A 19925-nucleotide genomic window follows, 5' to 3' on the forward strand; every position below is an offset into this window, starting at 1 on the left:
CACTTGGAATAAGTACAGTTGCTTATTTATTTTACATCCCAGTTTAATGATGACGCTAAACCACAGAGAGACAGCAAATCAAGTCCTTGGAAAGCTGTAATAAAAAAAGACATGACAAAAGAAAAAAAAAACATTTAAAACAGCAAAGTGAATAAAGTAAGCCCTCCCCTTCTTTGATGACAAACTGCCACACAGATGTCATCAACGGCGGGTGGGCAGGCCCCTCTGATTGGTCCATGCACAGTACACAGCAACCGTGGCATTGGTCCGGGTGTTTGCCGAAAGGAAGGAGTCTGTCTTGAGTGTAAAGACACAATAACGCAGCAGGTCTTCCGCATTTCCTCACAACAGATGTGGAATGAAGGATCTAAAGACAGGAGGAAGCAGTCAGTCAAAGAACATTTTTCATCAGTTCCAACTGTTTATTCCTCAAGATCATATTCAGTGCCCCCCCACACACACACGCACACAGTAAGCAGCACAGTATCATATTTCAGCAAACATAATACTTCAAATTCAAGGCTGCTTCATTGTAAATTATTGCTCAATATGCCCGCCAAGATTTAATTAATAGCTTCATTAAGAATAAATAAATCTGACTTTAAAACAATGCAAAGCTTCACTGCTTTGGAGACTGTGCTCTAAATGCTGACAAAGCCCCCATGTTTAAGATTGGACAGGAGCAACTGGAGCGCTCATACTGTATTCCAGCAGAAAATACAAACGTCGTCACTCAGTACAGCTCAGTTCTCAAAAATATTTGGCTTTAATAGCAGTTAAGATTTCACCGCTATTGAGATATGAGTCACGTGATTATCCTCACTGCCCATAACCCTACAAGTCAGGGATGACGGGACACCAAGGAAGGACCCATCGTGAGATGCAACATCACTGAGGAAGAGGGGCAGCCCCATCCAGCGACCACAGCCTCCACGTTCATGGACAGCAGCTGCCCTTCTCTCACCATTTCTTATTCCTAGGCTTCAACTCCTCGGCTGCGTTCCTCAGGAAGATGTAGTTCTTTTTCTGGGGGTTGTAGTACTCATGGCCCTGGAGAATCAGACACACACACACGGCCAATTAGTGACTGTAAAATACACAGACAAAATCAGTTTATGAAGTGCACCTTGTACCTTGGACCAGTCGTAACTGGAAGCGTATGCAAAGATGTTGCCATTGTGGTTGAAGCAGCAAGCTGTGATTGGCTGGTCAAGCTGCTCAGATGTCTTCAACTTAGTGCGGGCGTCTTTGTCCCAAAAGCTGAAACGGCCATCTGAGCCCACAGTAGCTAGTGTGCCATGGACAGGATGGAAGGAGATGGCGTTCACCTGAAGAGAGAAAATGGAACATGGTGTGTCAGATACAGCACTGCAGGTTTGAAGCAGACCAACAGTTTTGTTCAGTTCTTGTATCTGAGCCACGTTTTTTTGGTTTATGAAGCATGAGATGAGGAACCTGCTGTGAAAGCAAAACAGTAGGAAGTCAGCAGGCTCCGATTTGGTGTCATCCACTACCGTGAAATACTGCACTCAACTTGCCCATATTTATACATATTTTACTGGACCCGTGCACAACTGAGGAGCCCAGTTTGATTTAGGTCAGCTGTGCTGAAGCCTAACCTAACGTAAGCTACCTGAAAATCGTTGCTCAACATCAACATAGAAACTCAGGAAGTGGACAGCTACCAATTCCTCGGGGAGATCAGGACGCTTCAACACAGAGCCCTACAGGTGCCCACAACTGCAGAGGGAAGGGTTAAAGAACATGTCCGGAAAGCCCTCACAGTATGTGGGTACCCACGATGGTCCCTGGACAGAGTGCAGAAGTCCCAGAGAACAAAGAGACCAGATAGACAGGAGATGGAGACAAGAAGAAGAGGAGTGTCTCTCCCTTATTTAGCAGAAGTAGGGGAAAAACTACAGAGGATCTTCAGACAGCACAAAATCCCAGTTTACTTTAAATCGGTTAACACCTTGAGACAGAAATTAGTTCACTCTAAGGACATGATCCCTAGTTACAAACAGAGCAATGTAGTATATTCTATCAGATGTCAGGAAAACTGTAACGAACACTACATAGGTGAGACTAAGCAACCTTTACACAAAAGGCTATATACCAGCACCGCAGAGAGGGTGCCAGTGGACCTCCACCTTAAAGACACTAACCACACGTTTGAGGACAAGGAAGTTAAAATATTAGCCAGAGAGAAGAAATGGTTTGAGAGAGGGGTCAAGGAGGCATTCTTTGTGAAACATTTGAAACCCAGCCTTAACCGGGGAGGGGGTCTGAGACACACTTTATCCCCTGTTTACAATGGGGTACTCAGGTCAAAGGAGTTTCAGTCTTTTGTTCATGGTAATGAGTCATTCACGTCATCAAGGGAGCCATCAGAAAGTCATCCATCCCATCATTAGAGGGACAGCTGTCCTGTCATTAGGTGTGCTAACTAGAGCACAATAATTAGAGCTATTGTGTAGTCACTAGCCTATAGCAGTCTGCCTCTCAGTAGGAGGGGTCTGGCTAGGTTTAAAACTCCAGCTTTTGTTGGCTTCTGTTTTATTCTTCTCTACAAGAGTCAGACAGAAGTCAGACTTCCAGAGCAAGAATTTTAGCTGAGGAAGCTTCTGCGATTTGAAGCGAAATGTCCTCGCGTAAAGCAACCCAGTCCAGTTGAAGATTCAAGCTTCTCTACTAATTCCTGTGAATATCTTCAGGAGCTTTAAGTGGTGCAGGACAATTCCACTTCTACTCTCCTGAAAGCACGCTTGAGGCTTTTATTAATAAGACTACTGACAACAAGTGCAAAGTCTGCACTAACCCACTGGGTCCTGGGCATAAGTTGATAAGCTTAAACCTGACAAGTGAAGCTTTTCTGAAGACGGCTTTTACAAAGTGAGGTTAAGTGACCTTGAGTTTTGACCCCAAAGCCAATAGGCTTGTTGAGGTCAACATAACTAACAAAGTGGACAGTTAAAAAAAATAAGTCATTGTTCTGACAAGGTTTTGACAAAGTATGCATCAGTAATCCTGAACATTAGACTCCAAAATCAATATGCTACTTGGGGTCGCTTTGGCCAATACATAAGACCAAATTTGGTGACAATCTGCCCGTACAACTGAAGCAGACTTGCTCACAAATAGTTCTGTCACAATAACAAATTTTGCTAGATGATAAAATATTATCTTGATCAGAAAATATCATAATAAATAACAATATCATTGACGTTGTTTTAAGACCATTTTATGACAATGACATATTGCATAAAAAATGCAAGTACTTCCTTTTAAAAAAGAGCAATGAACTTTTAATTCTCAAAGAATATTCCACAATGGACTTGAAAGGATAATAATAAAGTATCCTATATCAGTGATTCATATTTCTGAAGGGGTTTTATGGGATAATGGCCCCCTCAGTGCCTCAACTAATGGCCCATTTTCTCCATATAATGGGCCTTCTCGGACATCAATGGGCTTATGCAAAGTGGAATAAAATAAATAATTCAAGATTTGTCACATTTTTTTAAAAATCTATTCTAAAAGTGCAGCAGATAACTGAAACAATCCTTCAATTAGTGATTTAAGCACCAAATTCAGCACTAGTACTCTTTAGACTTTAGTCTTTTGGGGAGAAAAAAAAAAACGACTGGCCACTTGAATTTTCAACAGGCGGCCAGGTAGGGGTCAATTAAAGAATTACACAGGGGTCAAAATTTAAAAGTGCTCCACCCATATTGGAACTTATACCACATTATTTGCATGATCATAAAGATTCCAAAAAGGTATAGTTTGGACTACCTATGACTGAATGTTATGGAATTATTGGGGGGGGGGGGAATAGCAAAAAATTGTGACAAAGGTCAATGTTCAGTCTGTACAAGGGTCAAAAGATAAGCTGCTCCAAGTTTGGTAAAAAGTGGTGCAAATTATTGTTTGAGCTAATAAGATTAATAAATGGAATAGTTTTGACTGTGTTGAATGTTTGGTCTCCAAAGTAAGGGTTAAACAATATCGATGTCCATTGGATTCTACAACATGTAACATGTAACCCTGTAACGTGATAACTAAGCATGAAACAGTGAAAACGATTCTGTTTTTAAAACCCTGTTAACTCAACATTTGCATACTTTTTTTTTTTCCCAAAACTGGAGCAACTTTAACTTTTGACCCCTGTACAAACTGAAATTGGACACAGAATTTGCTCCTGTGTAACCAAAATTTGCTACAGGAAGATTCAGGAAAGCCACAATCATTGTGGTACTAAACAAATAGGAGAGCTGCACTAACATTGCCATGTCAGGACTAGATCATAACTGATATGGCCTAGTCACGACAGCTTTAATTGAGTGAGCAGCAGAGAGTTGACCTCCGTCAGACACTGGAGCACCGTGAAACAGAGTGTAAACGTAAACTCTCTTTTTCCATGAAACGTTTTGGGATTAGAGTTCTCATCATTAGCACTGGATGAATTTACAGTGCAGTGCCATTTTTTGTTGTTTTTATGTCGCACCAGACTGCCTTCAATATTTTGTCCATTTTAAGTTTGTTTAAATTTGGCACAAATGACGAAATCTCATGCTGTACAGATTTAAAATCATCGTAGGTAGCGCCACTCTTCGGCAACCATCCCATCTGTAAAATCTTACACAAATTCATATAAAATGTCAACTTTGTAATTAGTTTTTTTGTGCAAGATTGCATAAAGCACAGACTGATTTTATACAAGGACAGTAAGTCAACACAAATGTGGATCGATATGATTTGGCTTTTAAATTCGTATTTCGAGAGCGGAAAAAAAGGGGGTAGCCAGTTCCACTTATTCTTCCAAAGTTTCTGGGTGGAATAATGCAGTCACTTGGCTTTAACAGGCTGGTCTGCTGCTGTATGAGTACCTCACACAGAGAGAGCGGGCTGACCCCGCCTCCTGCAGAGAGCACATAAAGAAGGACAGAAGCAGCACGACTCACTGAAATGTTCGTTACAGATGGAAACAACAAATACACACGTAAAGGGCGATATACTGAGGCCAGAAAAATGATGGTGTTTGTCTTTATATATCAAACAATAAGTATTTATCGCGACAAGCTTAGTCACAAATATACTGTCGTATGACTGACTGACTCCCTTCATACAGTGACGTCTATCCCAGTGGCTGCACTGTGGGGGGGAAAAAGCGCCATATCTAAGAACAATATGGTGCAGCAGTGGAGAGCCTCCTTGCCGAAACAATAAGCATGTGGTTTGGAAACACAACAATTGTGGAGACAGTTGGACAAAGTGTTGCATAACGTATCCAGAATTAGTGGCCATAATCTCCCAATCCTAGCGGAAATCTACATGACTAGACAACAAATGAAGGGTCTTCAAGTTCAGAAGGATCCCTCTCACTCAGCTAATAGCTTTTTAATTTCCTTCTGACTCATGAAAGGTTAAGAAGCATTAAGTCCAGAACATCAAGGCTCCAGAATAGCATATATCCTGAAGCTGGCCACCTGCGTAAAACTTTAAATGTAGCCCCACAGGCTCCTCAGAAGGTTTAATAACATTCTAAAAAGATAGATGCTTTTCAAGCACTTGAGGCACTTTAAACAAGTAGGACATTTGCTAGTTTTTTTTTCCTACAGGTGCTGGTGGTGTCTGTGTTCTTCTGAGTTGGATTCTTATTTGATACATTTGTTTTATACCTACTTTAATATTTTATGGCTTGGATTCTCGCCAATCACCTTCACACTGTACCAGGTGCTTGATGAGAGTGGTTATATTATTTTGTGCTTAAAGGGTGAGTTTGACATTTTTCAACTGGGGTTCTGTTTTTAGAAGTTGCGGGATTCATATTTTCACAAAGAGCAAAGAAATTTATTTAACCAGCACTGTACTGATTTAGAACGCAAACACCATCACGGGCTAGCCAGCCACAGGTGAGCCCCATTAACTTGTGCAAGTTGGAGTCCACAAAATCAGATCGCGAGTTAATAAGTTTGACAAAAAAAAAAACAACAAAAAAAACAACTTAAAATCAGCTTACCTTGCCAGTATAACTTGTCAGCATTAAGCAACATGAAAAACAGAAAAAATACTAAGGTGACCACCGGCCACTAGCCCTAAGTTTCATTAAAAGACCCAGACTTTAGATCAGAGGTCTCAAACCCAGTCCAGAAAGGGCCGAGATAAAGCTGAGGCCGCGGCCCGCTCTCTTTATGAATAAATAAATTTAAAAGCGTAAAAAGCACAGTAACATACTATGCCAGTATGCTAGCCATATGAAAGGGAAAATAAGTGTGTCTTAAGTCTGGACTTGAAAGTCTCTACAGAATCTGACTGTTTTATTGATACAGGGAGATGATTTCACAAAGCAGGGGCATGATAAGAGAAAGCTCTGTGACCTGCAGACTTTTTATTCACCCTAGAGACACAAAGTAGTCCTGCACCCTGAGAACGCAGAGCCCGGGCCGATACGTAGGGTTTAATTGGGTCAGCTAAGTACGGAGGTGCTAGTCTGTGAATAATTTTATAGGTTAGTAGCAGAACCTTAAAATCTGATCTCACAGGGACAGGAAGCCAGTAAAGAGATGCCAAAATGGGTGTAATGCAGTCAAACTTTCTGCTTCCTGTCAAAAGTCCAGCAGCAGCATTTTGAACCAACTGGTGACCCCTAATGGTGGACTGTGGTAAACCAGAAAATAGAACACTGCAGTAGTCCAATCTAGAAGAAAGAAATGCATGAATCAGGGTCTCGGCATCAGCCATAGACAGGATAGGACCAATCTTTGCTACATTTCACAGGTGGAAGAAAGCAGTCCGTGTAATATCTCCAATGTGGAGGTCAAAGGACAATGCAGGATCAAAAATTAGCCCAAGTTTCCTCACTCTGTCAGTGTGATGTATGACACATGAGCCTAGGCTAAGCGTTAGCTGGTCAAATTGATGTTGATGTCTCACTGGACCAAGAACTATCATTTTAGTCTTATCAGAGTTTAAAAGTGGGAAATTGCTAGACATCCAACTTTTCATTGATGCAAGGCAATCTTCCAAGGATTTTATGTGGATGAGATTACCAGCAGTTATCGGCATATATAACTGAGTATCATCGGCATAGCAATGAAAGGTAATCCCAAAATACCGCAATATGTGCCCAAGGGGTGCTATATAAAGGGAGAAAAGCAGGGGGCCAAAGATGGACCCCTGTGGATCCCCAAATTTCATGTCACTAAGGTTAGAGGTACTGTTATTGGACAAAACACAGTGAGACCAACTGGTCAGGCATAATGTCAAACATCCAAGGGCATTCCCAGTAATCCCAAAATGATTCTCCAGCCTATCGAGTAGAATTAGGAAATAACCCTGTTGTGTCTGATGATTTGCAGACATTAATGCTGGGTTTTATGTTGGCAAATTGAGTTTTAAAACGGCTCCCATAATAATATAGTTCAGTAAAAACGTTTTACCAATTATCTGCACTAGTTGACAAGTTGAACTCACCAAATTCATCTAAGAATTCAGAGTATGGGCCAGGGGGCCTATATACAGTGACAAAGTAATACGGCTGATTTTTATTCTTCTGACCTTGGCAATACGTAACATCGTGGGCAGAGCGGAGAATCAGATGTTCAAATTAATTATATATGTGACCCCCAACAGCTAATAGACTAAACCTAGATTTATAAATAAGAGCAACACTCCCACCTTGGTTTGCATCACCAGGAACGTAACTAAATGTGTACGCTGGTGGGCAGGCCTAATTTAAGAGGGGAGGACAGCTGTAGGTTTAAGCCAGATTTCACATAACCCAATCATATCTAAGTGATGATCCATAATTAGATCATTAATCAGCAATGATTTTGAAGACAGTGATCTTATGTTAATGACACACAGGCTAAGGACCTCAGTGGGGTTGACAGTTGGACTGTTTGGATTTAGGGGTGGTAGCGGGGTTCCATATACAAGATGCCTGGAAGTAGGTTTAGGTTTGAGACATTCCACGCAGGTTGTAGGTAGCAGACACAAAATATTTGATATTGCTGGAATACCCTGCGGCCCATCTTCAATTTCAACGTCAACCAATGTAGTAATTGGACAGACTTGTATAAAATCTTGGCTTTCGTCTGATCATGAAAAAGAGTCGTCCCAAATACTTAAGTTAATATCTTCTTCTTTGTCTTTCAGCTGTTCCCGTTGGGGTCGCCACAGCAGATCAATCGTTTCCATCTCACCCTGTCCTCTGTATCTTCCTCTGTCACACCAACCACCTGCATGTCCTCCTTCAACACATCCATAAACCTCCTCTTTGGCCTCCCTCTTCTCCTCCTGCCTGGTGGCTCCATCCTCAGCATCCTTCTCCCTATATAGCCTGGGTCCCTCCTCTGCACGTCCAAACCATCTCAATCGCGCCTCTCTGACTTTGTCTCCAAACCGTCCCACCTGAGCTGTCCCTGATGTTCATTCCTAATCTTGTCCATTCTTGTTACTCCCAAAGAGAATCTCAACATCTTCAGCTCTGCCACCTCCAGCTCTGCCTCCTGTCTTTTTGTTAGTGCCACCATCTCTAAGCCGTACAACATAGCTGGTCTCACTACTGTACTCTCTTCATCCGTCAATCTGTCCATAACCACTGCAAACAAGAAAGGACTCAGAGCTGATCCTTGGTCTAATCCCACCTCCACCTTGAATGAGTCTGTCATTCCGACTGCGCATCTCACCGCTGTCACATTATTCTTGTACATGTCCTGCACTACCCTAACATACTTCTCTGCCACTACAGACTTCCTCATACAATACCACAGCTCTTCTCTTGGCACCCTGTCATAAGCTTTATCTAAGTCCACAAACACACAATGTAACTCTTTCTGGCCTTCTCTGTACTTCAACAGTATTCTCAGAGCAAACACTGCAACTGTAGTGCTCTTTCTTGGCATGAAACCATATTGCTGCTCACAGATCTTCACCTGTTTTCTAAGCCTAGCTTCTACTACTCTTTCCCATAACTTCATGCTGTGGCTGATCAACTTTATGCCTCTGTAGTTACTGCAGCTCTGCACATCACCCTTGTTCTTGAAAATAGGAACCAGCACACTTCGTCTCCACTCCTCAGGCATCCTCTCACTTTCCAAGATTTTATTAAACAATCTGGTTAGAAACTCTACTGCCATCTCTCCTAGACATTTCCATGCCTCCACGGGAATGTCATCTGGACCAACTGCCTTTCCACTCTTCATCCTCTTGATAGCAGCCCTCACTTCTTCCTTACTAATCTCTTGTACTTCCTGATTTACTCTCACCACATCATCCAGCCTTTTCTCTCGCTCATTTTCTTTATTCATCAGCTCTTCAAAATATTCCCTCCACCTTCTCAGCACACACCTTCACTTGTCAGAACATTACCATGTGCATCTTTTACCACCCTAACCTGCTGCACATCCTTTCCAGCTCTGTCCCTTTGTCTGGCCAATCGGTACAAGTCCTTTTCTCCTTCCTTAATATTCAACTTCTTGTACATCTTGCAATATGCCTTTTCCTTCGCTTTTGCCACTTCTCTTTTCGCATAACACAGCATCTCCTTGTACTCCCGTCTACTTTGTTCATCTCTACAACTATCCCAAAACTTTTTCGCCAGCCTCTATTTCCTTATGCTTTCCTGGACCTCTTCATTCCACCACCAAGTCTCCTTGTCTTCCTTCCACTGTCCAGATGTCACACCCAGTACTGTCCTAGCTGTCTCCCTCACCACATCTGCAGTACTTTTCCAGTTGTCCAAAATTGCTTCCCCTCCAACCAGTGCTTCTCACCTGCTCGCTAAATTTCACACAACAGTCTTCCTCCTTCAGCTTCCACCATCTGATCCTTTGTTGAGCTCTCACTCTCTTCTTCTTCTTTACCTCTAAATTCATCCTACAACCCCTGGCAAAAATTATGGAATCACCGGCCTCGGAGGATGTTCATTCAGTTGTTTAATTTTGTAGAAAAAAGCAGATCACAGACATGACACAAAACCAAAATCATTTCAAATGGCAACTTTCTGGCTTTAAGAAACACTAAGAAATCAGGAAAAAAAAAATTGTGGCAGTCAGTAACGGTTACTTTTTTAGACCAAGCAGAGAGAAAAAAATATGGAATCACTCAATTCTCAGGAAAAAATTATGGAATCATGAAAAACAAAAGAACGCTCCAACACATCACTAGTATTTTGTTGCACCACCTCTGGCTTTTATAACAGCTTACAGTCTCTGAGGCATGGACTTAATGAGTGACAAACAGTACTCTTCATCAATCTGGCTTCAACTTTCTCTGACTGCTGTTGCCAGATCAGCTTTGCAGGTTGGAGCCTTGTCATGGACCATTTTCTTCAACTTCCAAAGATTTTCAATTGGATTAAGATCCGGACTATTTGCAGGCCATGACATTGACCCTATGTGTCTTTTTTCAAGGAATGTTTTCAGTTTTTGCTCTATGGCAAGATGCATTATCATCTTGAAAAATATTTTCATCATCCCCACACATCCTTTCAATTGATGGGATAAGAAAAGTGTCCAAAATATCAAAGTAAACTTGTGCATTTATTGATGATGTAATGACAGCCATCTCCCCAGTGCCTTTACCTGACATGCAGCCCCATATCATCAATGACTGTGGAAATTTACATGTTCTCTTCAGGCAGTCATCTTTACACATCTCATTGGAACGGCACCAAACAAAAGTTCCAGCATCATCACCTTGCCCAATGCAGATTCGAGATTCATTACTGAATATGACTTTCATCCAGTCATCCACAGTCCACGATTGCTTTTCCTTAGCCCATTGTAACCTTGTTTTTTTCTGTTTAGGTGTTAATGATGGCTTTCGTTTAGCTTTTCTGTATGTAAATCCCATTTCCTTTAGGCGGTTTCTTACAGTTTGGTCAGACGTTGACTCCAGTTTCCTCCCATTCGTTCCTCATTTGTTTTGTTGTGCATTTTCGATTTTTGAGACATATTGCTTTAAGTTTTCTGTCTTGACGCTTTGATGTCTTCCTTGGTCTACCAGTATGTTTGCCTTTAACAATCTTCCCATGTTGTTTGTATTTGATCCAGAGTTTAGACACAACTGACTGTGGACAACCAACATCTTTTGCAACATTGCATGATGATTTACCCTCTTTTAAGAGTTTGATAATCCTCTCCTTTGTTTCAATTGACATCTCTCGTGTTGGAGCCATGATTCATGTCAGTCCACTTGGTGCAATGGCTCTCCAAGGTGTGATCACTCCTTTTTAGATGCAGACTAAAGAGCAGATCTGATTTGATGCAGGTGTTAGTTTTCGGGATGAAAATTTACAGGGTGATTCCATAATTTATTCCTTAGAATTGAGTGAGTCCATATTTTTTTCCCTCTGATTGGTCTAAAAAAGTAACCGTTACTGACTGCCACAATTATTTTTTCCTGATTTCTTATAGTGTTTCTTAAAGCCAGGAAGTTGCCATTTGAAATTACTTCAGTTTTGTGTCATGTCTGTGATCTGCTTTTTTTCTACAAAATTAAACAACTGAATGAACATCCTCCAAGGCTGGTGATTCCATAATTATTGCCAGGGGTTGTATGCTGTCTAATGACACTCTCTCCTGCCACCACCTTACAGTCTCTGATTTCCTTTAGCTTGCATCTCCTATAAAGAATGTAGTCCACCTGTGTGCACCTTCCTCCACTCTTATATGATAGTCTGTGCTCCTCCCTTTTCTTAAAGTAGGTATTCACCACAGCCATTTCCATCCTTTTTGCAAAATCAACTACCATCTGTCCTTCCCCATTCCTATCCTTGATACCATATCTACCCATTACTTCCTCATCACCTCTGTTCCGTTCACCAACATGGCCACTGAAGTCTGCTCCTATCACCACTCTTTCATGCTTGGGCACACTCTCCACCACCTCATCTAACACACTCCAGAAATCTTCTTTCTCCTTCATCTCACAACCTACCTGTGGGGCATATGCACTGATGATATTCATCATCACCCCTTCAATTTCCAACTTCACACTCATCACCCTGTCAGACACTCGATTAACCTCCAACACACTTTTAACATACTCTTCCTTTAAAATGACCCCAACACCATTTCTCTTCCTGTCCTCACCATGGTACAACAACTTGTACCTACCGCAGATGCTCCTGCTCTTACTTCCCTTCCACTTTGTCTCTTGCACACACAATATGTCTACCTTTCTCCTCTCCATCATATCAGTCAGCTCTCTCCCTTTACCAGTCATACTACCAACATTCAAAGTCCCTACTCTCATTTCCACCCTTCTAGTTTTCTTCTTCTCCCGCTGTTTGTGGAAACGTTCTCCTCCTCTTCTTCGTCGTCTTCACCCAGCAGTAGCCCAATTTCCACCGGCACCCTGTTGGGCAACAGCACCGGTGGCGGACGTTGTTAACCCGGGCCGCGACTGATCAAAACAGTCTGAAAAAATAAACGCCATTGTGAGAAATCACAGCCCTTGCGGTCTCTGTCATTAAAGCAGGTTCACATCAGGTTGCACATCAGGTCGCAGCTATGCAGAGGGATCTGATCTAAAGTGGTTGCCTTTGGTTCACCACACCCAGGTACGTGTGTGAAACTTAACAACATATTGCAGTGTAGACAGCAAGCAGAATTTTGTTAATAATTGCCGGCCCTGAATTACACCGTGCCTCGTTTAGCACTGGGTCTGAGCATGGTTTGAAAAAAGTAAATGGCTGGGCTTTTAATCACGGAAACACAGTACCCACTTTCCTTGAATCGCTGAGTGTCAGTACTAATCTTCATTTCGTATTTCTGTTGCAACTGGGCATGTCCAGACTGCTCTGTCCGGTATAGGTGAGGGGTTTTTAATGAAAATGCATTGTGATCAGGCGTTTTGTCCGATGTGAGGGAAAATCTGTTATACAAAATCCGGTACATACAATGTTCATTATATGGAAAACCATACAAAAGCATTAGGATTTTTACTCAAGTTTTACTGTATTAACAGAGGCAACTTCTTCTTTTCCTTCCACAGTAGTAGTATAAAGAAGTAATAGTGTAAAGAAGAAAAAGAAAAACAATGTTCTTTGTTCTTAAGAAATAATGTTTTAAGTAAAAGGTTTCTGCTACCAGCTTGAGCTTTATGTGGTATCACCAACCGTTTGTACCAGGTTATTATGTATTCCTCATGGAAAAGATGAAGATGGCAGGCAGTAGATTTCGTTGTTAATTGTGCCCCAGTGCATCTGTTTACTGAATGTGACTATCATATTCAGTAAAAAAACAAACAAACTCATCTTTCTTTCTTGCCAGTTATGATTCACAGATGGTTTTATTTTATCTAGCTCAATGTGATGTTTGATTGGATTTCTGTCTGTGTTCTGGCCTTCAGCTCTTTGATTCGCATAATGCTTAACTGTTCAATTTTTTGTTTTAGTATAGTAAACTACTTTAAAATTTCACATGTGAAAGTGTATTATAAATAACGATATTATGAATAACACTTAGTATTCTTAATTATACCAAATGTATCTATAATAAAAACTGCTTTGTTGTTATAACCCTTTAACCCCTTAAGTCCTAGAGGTTATTTCACCAAAATCACATACCCATATATTATGATTTATTTCTCAGCTTGTACAAGGTCAAAAATGCAAACGTTTGGATCAGCTAAAAGACAGGTCCTAGGGGATGTCATGGATGCAAAAAATTGAAAGTAAATAATACTTGGTAGGAGTAAATGAGGTTTTTGTTCCCCCCCAAAAATCAATTTTGATTTATGTCTTTATTTGCATGGCATTTCAGCTGTGGTTAGTTATGTGATTGAAGTAGATACTTTTGTAGAGGAGACTTTGATTGACATTTTGATGTATAATAAGTGTATGTTGGTGTCAGCATTGGTTAGTTATTAGTCTTCAAATGTTCCAAAACAGGGCAAGTCCCCAAATTTGGGGACTCTATGGTTTAAACCTCAAAAATGTGCCATTACCCAAATTAATGCACAAAAACACTTCTCTCACAATATAAACATTACCGTAGATATTACTTACAGCATAGATGTCCTGTGGAGTGGTTGTGTTGGTTCCATTAGACCTGTGGCACTTGAATGTGAAGTTATCTTTGGCTCTGAAATAGATTAGGAAACGCATTCATGTCATACCTTGCTATGGTCTGAGTGAAAACTACATTTTGTTAAAAAGATGACTGCACAAGAAAAAAACAAAGTGGATTTCATTGAAGACAGCTCTAAAGATGCTTGTGTAAAAATTAATTCCCTGCTAATAATAGACATTTTCTTGCCACTTACGGGTTTGGAGGGTTGATATAGTGGATGGCCACACGGCCCTCAATGCTTCCCAGTGCAAATCCCGTAGGCTTGTTCTGCTTGTCCTTGAATATGGCAACACAACGATGCTGCAGAGTATTGAAAACCCAACATGGTGTCAAAGTTGTCATGTAAATGAGCCAAACTATTGTGACTTTACACTTGACATGGCAAAGGAAGACCTTTTATATCTCTCTCTCTCTTTATATAATATATATATATATATATATATATATATATATATATATATATATATATATATATATATATATACACACACACACATATATATACATACATATACACACACACACACTTCATGTTTGCAGGAAAAATTAAATCTTGAAGAAAACAAGTAAAAAGACAGACCTATGGACTATGTCATATCAAAGCAAAAACATCTTTATAATGTAATCTAAATTAATAAAAACAAAACAAAATAATTGATTCAGCTGATTCAACTCAGTATTGAGTGGTCACACTTTTATGGTTTACAGCCTACACTGTCTACAGTCTATCAAACAAATTTCTATCATTGATTTTTAGAACCTCTTCACTGACAGACCAGTGTCGTAGAAAAATGCATTGTGGGATTGCTTGCAGACAAACAAACCCATCCCCACATTCCTCTCAGTGGCCAAATAAAACAAAAGCTCATACAAAACTGCGAGAAAGCAGCGCTGCTCAATCTGCAGGCAAATGTAAGCGGGGATATCCAGTGGAAAAACTCAGCTGGGAGAAACTGTCATACACATCCCCCATTCACCAATAATTATACTTTAAATTAATATATACACAAAACAATGTTTTTTTTGTTTGTTTTTTTTTTGCAAAACCTTTTTTGTACTCAATTTCTCTGATAAATTACTTTAAAAAGCCACACACAAATAATAGCATTTACACCCACTTTTGCCTCCAAAATGAGGAGGAAACATTCCACAAGCGGTTGAAACGTTTATCGCACTCATTGCTAACTGTCACACATTCGTTCCTCTCTGCTAACACGCTTGTTCTTACCGCCACCAAGAAGGTAATGTTTAACTGGTGTTTGTTGACATTATGACTCAAAAAGTAATAAACGGATATCAGTGAAATTTGGCCAGCAGATAGATAATATTCCAGGAAGTAAGTGAGTCAATTTTGGAGGTGAATACATTCTAGAACTGAGATGCAGAAGCATGTTTGGCAGACAGCTACATTTAACTCAAAATGTTTAAGAAATCTGGTGAGCAGCAGATGGATAATGTTCCAAAAAGTGAGGGGTTTTATTTTAAATTTGATCCAGAACATGTTTTGGATCCAAGGTTTTAAGCAATATGTGGTGTTTGTGGAGCTATGTGATCTCTGAGTGCCTTCTAGTTGTTGTAACACAGTGGTCACATTTTCCCATAATCACAGCAAATAAGCAACATTTTTCTTTTGTGTGTGCGTGTCTTTCTTTTGGGCATTGTGCATTCGTTGGGGAATGTGGCACACATGGGATTGTTTGTTCCCAGCAGATTCCAGAAATAATTTCTACCGAGTGAAGGGGGTATCCATCTCAAGGCTAGTGGCTTTTTTATTTGTAGCATGAAATACATAAAAAAAATGTGACTTTTTAGCATTTGAGAAATATTTTAAAAGCCTTGATATCAAATTCAGTATTGACAGATACTCAAAATGAAAAGACTCATTTTGGAAAAGGAAAAAAAAGTTGTGATGTACTGCTTGTGCACACCAAACAAGGTGCTCTCCCAGTGAAATGTTGGCCTCATCAAACCACAGACCTTTCTTTCAACTGATGTCAGAGGCTTCCTCATCCCTTCTGACAAACTTGATCTGAGATATCGTCAAGCATAAACCTATGATTACGCAACAAAGGTGGGAGTAAGTCACCATCAAGTCACTCTCAAGTCATCAATCAGCAAGTCCCAAGTCAATTCTTAAGTCATAATGACCACCAAGTGTTTAACAGCTGACTTGAGACTTGACTCGGGACTTGCAGATTGATAACTTGAGAATGACTCGACAGTTAATTACTCCCACTGTTAGTCAATCACCTGGTCACCTGACACATTTTCCCAATGTTTTTCACTTTGACACTGGAAAACGTGCTCATGTGCACAAACACAATACTTCAGTGCACAAGTATAACTACTAACAAATAAAATAACCAAATGGCTGTCATTTCCCCCCCAAAAACGAGTTAGTAAACACATGGGTTTCAGAAAACCATGGACTTCAGAAAACTAACATACAGTAGTGTTCAGAATAATAGTAGTGTTATGTGACTAAAAAGATTAATCCAGGTTTTGAGTATATTTCTTATTGTTACATGGGATACAAGGTACCAGTAGATTCAGTAGATTCTCACAAATCCAACAAGACGAAGCATTCATGATATGCACACTCTTAAGGCTATTAGTAAAAACAAAAAAAAGTAGAAAAGGGGGTGTTCACAATAATAGTAGTGTGGTATTCAGTCAGTGAGTTCGTCAATTTTGTGGAACAAACAGGTGTGAATCAGGTGTCCCCTATTTAAGGATGAAGCCAGCACCGGTTGAACATGCTTTTCTCTTTGAAAGCCTGAGGAAAATGGGACGTTCCAGACATTGTTCAGAAGAACAGCATAGTTTGATTAAAAAGTTGATTGGAGAGGGGAAAACTTATACACAGGTGCAAAAAATTATAGGCTGTTCATCTACAATGATCTCCAATGCTTTAAAATGGACAAAAAAAAAAAAAAAAAAAAAACAGAGACGCGTGGAAGAAAATGGAAAACAACCATCAAAATGGATAGAAGAATAACCAGAATGGCAAAGGCTCACCCATTGATCAGTTCCAGGATGATCAAAGACAGTCTGGAGTTACCTGTAAGTGCTGTGACAGAAGCCTGTGTGAAGCTAATTTATTTGCAAGAATCCCCCGCAAAGTCCCTCTGTTAAATAAAAGACGTGCAGAAGAGGTTACAATTTACCAAAGAACACATCAACTGGCCTCAAGAGAAATGGAGGAATATTTTGTGGACTGGTAAGAGTAAAATAGTTCTTTTTGGGTCCAAGGGCCGCAGACAGTTTGTGAGACGACCCCCAAACTCTGAATTCAAGCCACAGTTAACAGTGAAAATAGTGAAGCATGGTGGTGCAAGCATCATGATATGGGCATGTTTCTCCTACTATGGTGTTGGGCCTATATATCGCATACCAGGTATCATGGATCAGTTTGGACATGTCAAAATACTTGAAGAGGTCATGTTGCCTTATGCTGAAGAGGACATGCCCTTGAAATGGGTGTTTCAACAAGACAATGACCCCAAGCACACTAGTAAACAAGCAAAATCTTGGTTCCAAACCAACAAAATTAATGCCTTGCAGATGTGAAGAAATCATGAAAAACTGTGGTTATACAACTAAATACTAGTTTAGTAATTCACAGGATTGCTAAAAAAGCAGTTTGAACATAATAGTTTTGAGTTTGTAGCGTCAACAGCAGCTACTACTATTATTGTGAACACCCCCTTTTCTAATTTTTTTCACTAATAGCCCAATTTCATAGCCTTAAGAGTGTGCATATCATGAATGCTTGGTCTTGTTGGATTTGTGAGAATCTACTGGTACCTTGTTTCCCATGTAACAATAAGAAATATACTCAAAACCTGGATTAATCTTTTTAGTCACATAGCACTACTATTATTCTGAACACTACTGTGTGTAAGACAGCATCCATGTTCAAGACGAAAAAAGAAAATTTACATTTCCTTCAAAACTGATCACTTACTAAGCAGATAAATTGTTTTTAAATGAATTTAGAAAATTTTTGAGATTCTACAAACAAAAGGCCGGAGTGTGAGTTACCTAACAGAGTGGACATTACCCATGTTACGCCAAAGTATGAAAGAATTTTAAATGAAGGTATAATTAACTAAAAAATGGTTTACATCACAGGAAGACCTTAAAATTAATGGAACAAATTGTCTGAGAGACAAACTGTACTGTGACGTCCATAGATGTGAAACAAAACCTGCACTTGAAAGCACAACTAATGCTCAAACAGAAGCCACCCAACCTGTGGTGCACTCCAGTATCACATTTGTACCTATATAAAAAGGCAAAATTGTTGGCAAAATTGCCAATGGTGCCATGGGAAATGTACGGCCTTGTAACCCTTTCCCCCAGTTACCAAAGGTTAAATCAGTAAACGTGTTGCAAAAATGTTTAATATTTATTTAGTAACCCAAAACCTGGTGGTCTTGCTGTGTTGGGCTGTATAATATGGATAATCATAATAAATCGATGATCACATGTATAACTTGTTGGAAAGCACCAGGGTGTCTGTATTTCTGTGTGAGAATTACCACAATGAAAATGTACGGCACACAATCTCATGAATTTCAGAATCTTGCTCAGGATTCTCCCCAGACAATGGAACAACGGCTCCACGCTGTCATACTGCCATCTAGCGCAGCTAAAGTGTAGTGTCATCTCATGATGTTTTAGTGGGAGACTTGGTAGGAATTGAACAGCACGCAAACTCTTTTGCGGGAAATTTCACATAAACTTTAGCTCTTTATTTTATCCTGTTTGCATCCAGATGACACAAACCATAACAAAACAATCCTTACACAAAGCCAGATCTCTGCATTTTTTTTTCATCTTGGCAGGGGCGCATTGATCGCTGGGCTGTCTGGGGAGGAAGCACGCCGGCGCCGAGTGTCATGGAGGCAGGTGCACAGCCGACTCGATCAACGCTGTCTGCTGTGGATCGATCAGATCAGAGGCTAAGAACGATATTGCAGCCTCTGTGACAGTGAATAGGGAGGCTTTTATGATGAAAACAGTAATGGAATTCAAAATTATTCAGGTACAGAGACACACTGAGACTTTGGTGCTGGATAGCTGAGTGCATTATTTCCATTCTTCTATGTTTTAAAGGACAAGTCACACTGAAATCAGAACATTTCCAAGTGTTTCCGACAGCATTTCTTAAAGGAAACCGCACACTTGAACGCTGCTAACGTTAAAAACGGAACCACAGATTAATTGCAAAGTTTATATAAGTGTGATGTGGTGTTATGATGACTCGTTTTTTCAGTGATAACTGTTCATTTTAATGCAGTCACAGTAAAAGCAGCCGCTTTTCACTGTGCAAAAACTTACTACACGTGCACATTGCGTGAGTGTGGTGCACGCTGCTCCATTACAGAACAGTCTCACGTCAAGACAGACTCTCAAAGTAAAATAAAAATAAACCCTACCAGCTCCATTGAGAAGAAGGAAAAAAAACCTGAACAGTCATCCACTTGTGATTGCCAAAGTCCGCTCCACCAGCTGGTTTTGCAGAGCTCCTCACAAAGTTCCCTCATGGTTAGAGAAACATTATCTCCTGAAAATAATGTATTCTGACTTTTCCCCCAATGTAAAAAAAATCCATCTGCATGTCCAGCCTGTAAAGAAGCAGCGTCACCACACATTTGAATCCAAAATATGACAGAGTCTGAAAAAATTAAGACTTTTGGGGTGAAGTGTGTCTCCTCCTGTCTCTGTACAGCCTCTTTAAAACCAAAACTTTACTTCAAATGAAAGCTCAAAAGCTTCGTTATCGGAGGAAGCAGTGTTCATTTCTTCACTGTGTCAACCTGATGTTTCTGCTTT

General features: G+C 40.2%; 1 protein-coding gene across 3 annotated transcripts in view; it reads right to left on the minus strand.

Annotated features, from left to right (window-relative positions):
* The window catches only part of rae1 (ribonucleic acid export 1), a 30678-nt gene continuing 10753 nt past the window's right edge, over positions 1-19925 (minus strand). For 2 of the 3 annotated variants that reach the window (XM_034167218.1, XM_034167219.1), the window contains exons 9-12: positions 14278-14384; positions 14021-14096; positions 1134-1328; positions 961-1050 (exon numbers count right to left, since the gene is read on the minus strand). In XM_034167218.1, the coding sequence (XP_034023109.1) occupies positions 961-1050; positions 1134-1328; positions 14021-14096; positions 14278-14384 (468 nt within the window). Of the gene's footprint in view, positions 368-960; positions 1051-1133; positions 1329-14020; positions 14097-14277; positions 14385-19925 lie in introns of those variants that run through there. The other variant, XM_034167220.1, reaches the window with a different exon arrangement.

This window comes from Thalassophryne amazonica, chromosome 3 (assembly GCF_902500255.1).
Source record: "Thalassophryne amazonica chromosome 3, fThaAma1.1, whole genome shotgun sequence".
NCBI classification, from domain to species: Eukaryota; Metazoa; Chordata; class Actinopteri; order Batrachoidiformes; family Batrachoididae; genus Thalassophryne; species Thalassophryne amazonica.